The 8,940-nt window shown below is 29.7% G+C and overlaps 1 protein-coding gene across 1 annotated transcript; it reads left to right on the top strand.

Annotated features, from left to right (window-relative positions):
• Positions 1-1,157: 1,157 nt before the first annotated feature.
• LOC110607302 lies at positions 1,158-2,600 on the top strand. The gene is made up of 3 exons (XM_021746389.2): positions 1,158-1,785; positions 1,908-2,080; positions 2,378-2,600. The coding sequence occupies exons 1-3, from the start codon at positions 1,216-1,218 to the stop codon at positions 2,481-2,483; spliced, it is 849 nt and encodes a 282-aa protein (XP_021602081.1). The 5' UTR covers positions 1,158-1,215; the 3' UTR covers positions 2,484-2,600.
• Positions 2,601-8,940: the final 6,340 nt, after the last annotated feature.

Raw genomic sequence — 8,940 nt, 5'->3', positions numbered from 1 at the left:
GATTAAATTAATTGTCATCGATATTATTTTTATGACTAAAAATATCAAAAGTTTGTATAAAAAGAGAAATACATTGTATATTCGTTTTAATCATAAAAATTTTATCTTAAAAAATATTTAATAAAAGATAAAAGAGGAATTTTTTTAATATAGAAAAATATTTAAATAGTAATTATAGAAATTATTATTATTATTATTAAATTCAGACTTACCCATTAAATTTGATGAATCAAATTTGATAACAATTATATATTATATTTCTAATATAATTATATATGTAGTTAACACAAATTATATTAAAAATTTTACAATTTAAATATACATTTTATTTATCAAATAAAAATATTTTATACACTTGAATTCTTAAATACCAAATATTAAAATTTTTTTTTATTTCTTTCATACATTAATTTAAGTAATTTATATGTATTTATAAAAGTGATAATATAATTTTAAATTTAATATATATATAAAATTTTAAAGATTATAATGAAAAATATAATTTTTTATATAGTTAAATGATATATCTTTAAAAAAATATATATTAAATTGAATTGATTTATGTGAATAATATATTAATTTTTAATAAAAATAATTCGATTTAGCTCTGTTTATTTAAATCGTTTGAGTAGTAAACTTTAAATTATTTTGATGAATAAATCATTTGAATAAAATAAATTATAGAATTTTTCATTAATTTGCGTATAATAAATATAATGAGATACTTACATGCGCGTGTGCATGTGAAAAAATATATAAAAAGAAAAGTGGAGAATTAATAGAGAGAGAGGGGGATGAATGAACCGCGGATTGCTTGGCCAAAAACAGGAAAAGAAAAGAATCACTTATTATTGTAAATTTTGAATTTATTTCATTAATATTCAATTACTTTGATGAGTTGAATGCAGTGCAGTATGGAAGTTTCCCCGTCTCATAACTTCACATGGCTTTCCACGTGGCAAATCCACATTATCCCATCACGCTTTTCCTGTGACGCGTGGACTACACTCCTCAGAAAAAGTTCACCGCCGACCCCCTCGCTGGTGCCTACTCCTTTGCTCCTCTCATGTGCCTTCTTACACGTGTTCCCATCTGCTTCGTCCTCAAGTCAACTCAGTCATCAAATCTAACGATCTTCCTACTATATAATCACAATCAAACTCAAAACTTTGATGAAACTGTAAAAGGAGGTCGCACTTTGGACTCAAATCCGCCATGAAAGCTTTTCTTACGCGAACCGGTTCCGTCTCTGTACATGCACCGGTTCTTCCCGGTTCGCCCAAATGTCCTCTCTCCCGTCACGATTCAGTCTCCGGAATCTTTTCTGGCGAGAATCACACTGTGAGTTCCCCTAGAATCTCCCTGCATTTGAAGATCAACTGCCACAAGGACACTCCGATTCGACGGGCGATGTCGGAAACTGACCTTATGAGATCGGAAATAGATTTGTTCGGCACGTCGACGAAGCTTTCTGGAGCTGGTTCTTTGTCCTTTCCATCAAAGATCCCGGAGGAGGAGCATCTCTTAGGATCTGATCTGCATGGTTTTGGAACTTGGAGTTCAAATCACGCTGGATTGTGGCCGGATAACGGTATTCCGTTGGAGGAGCTAGGTTTCACTGGAGACGGATTCGGGAAAGGAAACAAGTCCGGTGGGGGGAATGGCGGCGATGATGACGACAGCCGGTCAGATATAAGCAAGATGGGTGATTATTATAAAGAAATGTTAAAGTCAAACCCTAGCGATTCGCTGATTCTCAGAAACTATGGAAAATTCCTGCAAGAGGTAATTCATTTATTAATAATAATAATAATAACAATATATTATATATGGATTTTGATTGGAATTGTCTTTTAGAACGAAATCAAAATATGAGTTAGTTAATAAAGGTGCATTTGTAACCGTAGGTGGAGGGAGACATTGAGAGAGCTGAAGAGTACTATGGGAGAGCGATTCTAGCGAGTCCAGGAGATGGAGAGGTACTATCTCTGTACGGAAAGTTGATATGGGACTCCCACAGAGACGGAGATAGAGCTAAAGCTTATTACGATCAAGCTGTTTCCGCCTCTCCTAATGATTGGTATAATTTTCTCTCTTTTTTTTTTTTTGGTTTTTTTAGGATAATTCAACGAATTAACAAAAGAAAAAAAATATATATATATATAAATTAAAAAGATAATTTTAATAAAAATATACTCCATCCCTCTATAATTTTTATTTACTTTTTCGGCTAAAAAAATTTAATATTTTTAAAATTGATATAATTAAAAAATTAATAAAAATTATTTTAAAATAAAGTAAATGGAAGTTTTTAAAAATATATGTATATATATTTATGTTGTATGGTGTTGATTTTGTTACGCTTGTGCATATGCAGTATGGTGCTGGGATCATATGCTCATTTTATGTGGGAAGCTGAAGAAGATGAAGGAGAAATTAATGGGTATGCTGAAGCTTCACCGGCGTTGGTTGGTGTTCTCTAGCGATTGACCCTTTAAATCCTTCGTGCTTACTCTTTTTAAGGCTTCGAGAAAGGCGATGTTACTAACTTTAATAACCAGATTGAATAATATAATTAAATATTATAATATAACAAAACCAGAATAATATAATATAATATAATATTTGTGGGGTGTTTTACTTTCTTTTTGTTTGTATAGTTTAATTGCTTATATTATAATTTTAATTGCATTTTTAGATGTTAATGTATATGAATATATTGCCTTGTTTCATTATTTTCTTTGTTTTGGGTATGCTTTTGATATTGTTTTATTACCATCACTTTCAAATATAACGATAGTGTTATTAGGAATTTGAAATTGTAAGAATTTCTTAAAAAGGATAGTATATTTCTTTTGTAATTTCTTGCCTCATAATCCAATAAGTTAGGATTGTATGATAGTACTAAAATGGGGTGAGGGGAATAACAAGAACGTCTAAAATGCTTATAATTAAATTTTTTAATTGTAATTTGTTTTTTTTTTTTTATTTTAATTGATCAAAAAAATATTATCAATTAAAAATCTTTAATTGGATTGATTATCTAGATTAGTTTTTTTATTTAAATTAAATTTTATTTTACGAAAAAATTGCTATTTGCATAAAAAGCAGGAAAGGAGAATATAAAAATTTTCTGAGACTTACTTGGTTAATAAATTTAATTTATTTTAGACTTCATCGTTTAGATTAATCATAGAATTTATAATATTAATTATTAACACTTACTGTAGGAGTTTTTTTTTTATATAATTCAAATTAAACTTTACCTTGCAATTTTAAAAATTCAACCATTTTTTATAAAAAGTAAAAAATATAAATTAAAAAAAATCACATTTCCTTTAGATTGATCAATTTTATAACAAAGGAAATGATTAAAAAATTAAAAAATTATAATTTTAATAAAAACTTAAGAATTAAAAAATTATAATTTAAAATAAAATATATATATTATTTGTTGGTTGTTAAATTGAGTTTATAAAAATTTGAAAGCTAAAAAATAAATTAAAATAGAAGGAAGTGAAAGATTTATAGAGGCTCAACTGTGCATGAATTCTCTTCGAGAACTTCTTTTAGAGAAATCTTAAATATTAAAACCTTAGAGCAAAATCTTTACTATTTTTTTTTTATTACATGACAAACCGTTATTCAATGCTACATTTAATATGATAAATTCATTCAGTTTCAAATACAAACTAATTATAGTTCAAAATTAGTTTTCAAAAACATAATATTATGACTTAAAATTTAGAAAGAGAAAAGGTTGAAAATTTTAAATCTCAACGGATTTTATCATTTTTCTCAAATAAAAAATAATTTATATTTATAATTCTAATATAAATATGATTATCGGATGTATTAAATATAAATAGAGTCGTTTATATATTAAAATACTTGTTATATCCTGTTTAGGTTCAACAATTAAACCTTCGTATTTAAGTGCTAAAACCTTTAAAGGTAAAAAAATAAAATCTTTTGAAATTATATGTTCAGCTGCCTGCATTAGACTTTTATCAAAAAAGAATGTGGACCTTTACTTTTGTTTCTCTTAATTTCTATGGCTTAAAGTTTATTTTAGGGAAGTAATTTAAATCTTTAAAAAATCATAATTTAGTATATAAAATTTCAATTTTTCATCTATTAATTGTACACTTATAACCTATATTTTAAGATTTTTTACTTTGAAAAAAAATAATTTTAAAAGTACTCCATTTATAATATTTTATTTTGATACTAAAAAAATTATGGTGTAAAAATTTAAACTAAAAACTTTCCATTTTCATTATATTTAAATTGTTATAATTTATAATTTAAAATCTCTTATTTAATAGAAAAATATCTTAAATGATACTCCATATGCCAAATTTCATTTTGATCTGTAAATTTTTTTTTTCAAAAATAGATTATATTTATAAGTTTTAGAAGATAAAATATAAAATTGAGCTAATATAATTAATTAATTGAATTTAATAATTAATTTATAATATTTTATTTTATATTTTAAAATAACTCATTTAGCTATTATGTAATTTTAAAAAAATTATTAAACTAATATATATCAGCTAATAAAAAGTGTAAATTTGATTATGAATTATATTAGAATATTAAGCATTTTAATAGAAATTATTAAACATTAATATGATGATTAACTAAAATAATAAATTTTAAATTTAAATTTAATCATGGATGATATTAAAATATTATATAATTTTAAATAATATTATTAAATATTAAAATAAATTATTAACTGAAATATATATATATATATATATATATATATATATATATATAAAGTTGATGAGCAGGTCGAAATGGACTTGTACTGTGATTGAATAAATTTACAAGAAATAGAGCATGAAAGTGGTGGGTACCCACGGCAACCACTTCAACGCTTAAGTCAATGAATTGTAGAATAAGGCGAATATAAGGAATTGTTTAGGATTCAAGTGTAATCTTGTAAGAATTTCATACTTTTATCTTTGTGTGATTGTTTAACTTTTATACTGTAAGAAGATAGAGTTAATATAGTATTTCTTGGGGATCCAGTGATGATGTGGCCGGTTTATTTGATAAGAGATTTCGCCAACTAATCAGTCGGTGATCCCGCAATTACATGTATAATGGATACGCTGGCTTGTGCCTGTTAATAACTTTATGCCGAGACTCGATCCCTTCAAGGGAGGGTGAGTCTTAGTGAAGGACTGGGTGTAATGGTGTCCACATCTTCTTTTGCTCGGGTAAGACTTGGTACCAGCTTATCAGATACTTGCCACATGGTCCTATTTTGTGGTGACAACTCATGATCCACTTTGGGCGACTCTTATATAGTATCAAAGATCTCTCGTTGGTGTTTAGATTCAAAGGAGATAGTTGTTCTCACGATTTGGAGCACGTGACCCATTGAGATTGGTTTTTTCTTACTCACGCCGTTTTGCCTATCTAAGCCTTCAATAATGGCTGCTCCATTTCTCGAGTAGCATTTAAAGCCTACCGTCAAAATCGTCTTATAGAAATCCTTCTTTTTCTTCTCCAAACATCACTTTTGCTTATAACTGTAATTTTTGTTTCTGAAAGACTCGGTCGCTTCTTCTTTCTCACTTATATTACTTTCACGGTAATTTATGTTTTCTTCTAGAATGATTAGAAATACTTCATCTTCTTCTCTTACTCCCAATGGAGGTTATGCCTCAAGCACCTTCTCCAGTGGCTCCATCCGTGTCCCTGCCCCTATCGTTCCAATAAAGGCGGCTCTAGAAAACGAAGGTAGCTCGATTTGTGATGTCCTATCCATCCTATTAGAGTAAGATGCAGCTTGCCTTCATGATGAATATCAAATTTCTAGAGAGACTTTTCATATCTTTGCCCCTTTCTCAAGCATCCGCGTGAATGACTTGATCCCTACAAAAGATACTATTGTAGTCTTCGAGGAGCAGCTGAAGGCGGGTTTCTAGTTCCCCAAGGACTCATTTTTTGTTGATGTCCTTTGGTTTCATAAGTTTTTTATTGTCTAATTGCATTCCAACAGCCGGAGAACCTTGATGGCCCTCTAGTTTGTTTGTATTAATAACAACATTGAACCGAGTGTAGTCCTCTTTTCTCAGCTGTATCAACTAGATACTTGCAAAAATAAAGAGTTCTAATTTTTAGCTAGTGGAAATGCCAAACGATATTCAACCGGATACTTTCTTCATTAAAGCAGTGAAAAAATAAGTTTTTGTCCTCCATCACTAGACGTCCGAAAGTTTTGGGTGCCTTTAAACGAGTTGGAACCTATGGGTAGAATTGAGGAAGGATGGGGTCCAACCGAGGAGGGATGATTATGAAACTTTAGCCTTTCTCTTGACAATGGCTAGGTCCGCTCAAAAAGTGGACATTACCAAGGTGGTAAGAAATGTCATTTTGACTTGGTAGAGTCATATCCAGATGAGCTAGTCTCGGAGTCCTCACCCGCCCAGCCTTCCCAGTCTTAGGGAGAGCACCCTCCTAGCTAGTGATCAAGGTATTTTCTTTCTGGCCTCTTTTAGAATTCAAACTGCCTTACTTACTTTTCAATTTACTTATATATGGCCAGATCAAGAAGCAGATTTGCTAAGCGGCACGTGCTTTCTGAAAAGGCAAAGCTGTCGCCAGGGCAATCGGTCCCCCTCCTAAGCATGCTCCCCAAGCAAAAGAAGTGATCATGCTTCCTTCTCCTCTTCTCCAGCCTATAGTAGAAAAGTTGGCCCACTCACAACCTGAGTCTTCTGCCATGGGCACCTCTGCATTGCTCCAATTTTCAAGCCTTCTGCTGCCATCCCCACTCCTACTAATCTCGTTCTCGCAAATGTGGGGATTGGCTCCTCATGGCCTCCCAGCATCTAGCGGTTGGCATTGGCACTAACCCGGACACCCTCTCTCCTCGAGGATCTACCCTGGTAATTCTGTTAACTAAGGATGCGTTGAGGCTCGGGGACCGTCATTGCCTGAATGAGCTCGAAATGGATAAGCTTTTTGACAATGCCATGCACTCGCCCTTGAGAGTGCCCTCTGTGCCTATGTGACCAAAGAGAGCAACAAAGTCCTGAGGCGGGAGTTTGGCGTTCAGAAAATGGACAGAAGTCTCTCAGCAATAGAATCAAATGATGTTACTGAAACCAAGTTGATAAGGTGGCCGAAATGAAACCGTATTGTGATTGGCTAAATCTGCAAGAAAGAAAATATGAGATGGTGGACAAATTTTGGTGAAGGACTGGGTGTAATAATGTTCGGGTCTTCCTTTTTTCAGATGAGATCGGATATCGGCTTATTAGATGCTTATCACATAATTCTATTTCATGGTGACAACTCATACTCACTTTGGCGACTCTTATGTGTGTATATATATATATATATATATATATATATTAAAACTTTTGAGATAATTAAAAATTATTAAACTAATACATCCAAATTAATGTTAGATAATTTTGAAAGGATTATTAAAATAATTATGATAATATTTTTAAGGTGTATGTCAATTCAATTTTTAACTAAATATATTAAAATTAAGATAATTAATGTAATATTGTAATTTTTTAAATAAAAATGATTATAAGATCATGAAATGATGATATGTTTTCAATTATAATATTTTGTAATTTTTGTATATTTAATTTGATAATCTTAATAAAGGTACAATATATTTTTTTAAATTGTAAAGTTTAGTTGTATTATTTATACAGTTTAGCTATAGAAAATTAATATATTATAATAATGTTATAACTTTAAAATAATTTAATAAAAATTTAAATAAAAATAAATTATGAAGTACGGGGACAAATAAAAATAAAATTTTATTTTCAAAAAAACAAAAAATAAACCTATGTTGCCTCTTTCGTTCTTTGTCTTTATTTCCAAAAAAAAAAAAAAACATAAAAAATAAAAAAGCTTGTTTAAGTTTGGTAAGATTAATTATATATATGTTCTAATTTTTCCCCCTAACTTCAATAGTAAACAGAGCTACAGGATTTAAAAGCTTGTTTAACCACATGACCCACGCACGTGGTCTACATTGTAAGGAAACGAATCTAAGCAATCTCAATGTAAGTCTGAACATGTAATCACGTGCATATTCTATGCTATAATAATCTATTTTGTTTTAATTAACCAACTTCATTTAGCCTTACCATACACGCTGTTATTGATAAAATTAGTATCATGCAAAGATAACAACAAACGTATACAGGCTGAATGCATCATATATGGAAAAACATCAGTTCATACTTTTTGAATTTTGTTGTTGTTAATATTTAATATCTGATTTGTATAAACAGTTAACAATTCAATCCCTTAGTTGCAAATATAACTGACATAAATTTTAACTTTTTACTTCAGTAGCTAAATAATAATATTTTATAAAATTCATTTGTCGAATGTTAATAATGAAAATATTAGATTTATGATAATCATTAAAATATATTTTCATGTATGATCAAGATATGTGGACACTCTCACGTAATCTAACAATAAGAGATGACCATAGTTTTAAGACAGATAGAATATCTAACATCTCAAAGTTTTGGCTCTAATTGTACTCCGGCTGTTCGATCTCTAAAAAGCTCGAAATAAGAGAACTCAATACTATCATCTCAAATCACTACACAAGGTATTAAATGCGTGTGGAATGACAATCCTAACACAACATGTATTAGAATCAGCATAGATCTAGCCGACTAAGTATTGAATGAGCCAATTGCTCTCCATTAGTGAGCCGCTTGAAAAGTCTGTGAATAGTGCTCTTATTCTCTCTAAAAAGATAAGTCATATGAATACCATGTATGGATCCGGATATAAGTATCCCTTCCATTCTAAAAAAAGACACAATTTTTCTGTCTTCTAAAATTTATTTTCTTATGTAATCTTAGTATTCTCGAAAGATACACTTAATACTATTACTACCCTTATTACTAAGTATAACACTTCTCC

Source organism: Manihot esculenta, chromosome 15, assembly GCF_001659605.2.
Source record: "Manihot esculenta cultivar AM560-2 chromosome 15, M.esculenta_v8, whole genome shotgun sequence".
Classification (NCBI taxonomy): domain Eukaryota; kingdom Viridiplantae; phylum Streptophyta; class Magnoliopsida; order Malpighiales; family Euphorbiaceae; genus Manihot; species Manihot esculenta.
The sequence above is the reverse complement of the archived record's forward strand: the minus strand, read 5'-3'. Positions and strand labels throughout refer to the sequence as shown.

Excerpts from the sequence above, each read along its gene's own strand:
- LOC110607302 (XM_021746389.2), top strand. The coding sequence starts at position 1,216 with ATGAAAGCTTTTCTTACGCGAACCGGTTCCGTCTCTGTACATGCACCG. Across the intron at positions 1,786-1,907 it reads ATGGAAAATTCCTGCAAGAG|GTGGAGGGAGACATTGAGAG; the intron begins GTAATTCATTTA and ends TTGTAACCGTAG. Across the intron at positions 2,081-2,377 it reads TCCGCCTCTCCTAATGATTG|TATGGTGCTGGGATCATATG; the intron begins GTATAATTTTCT and ends GTGCATATGCAG.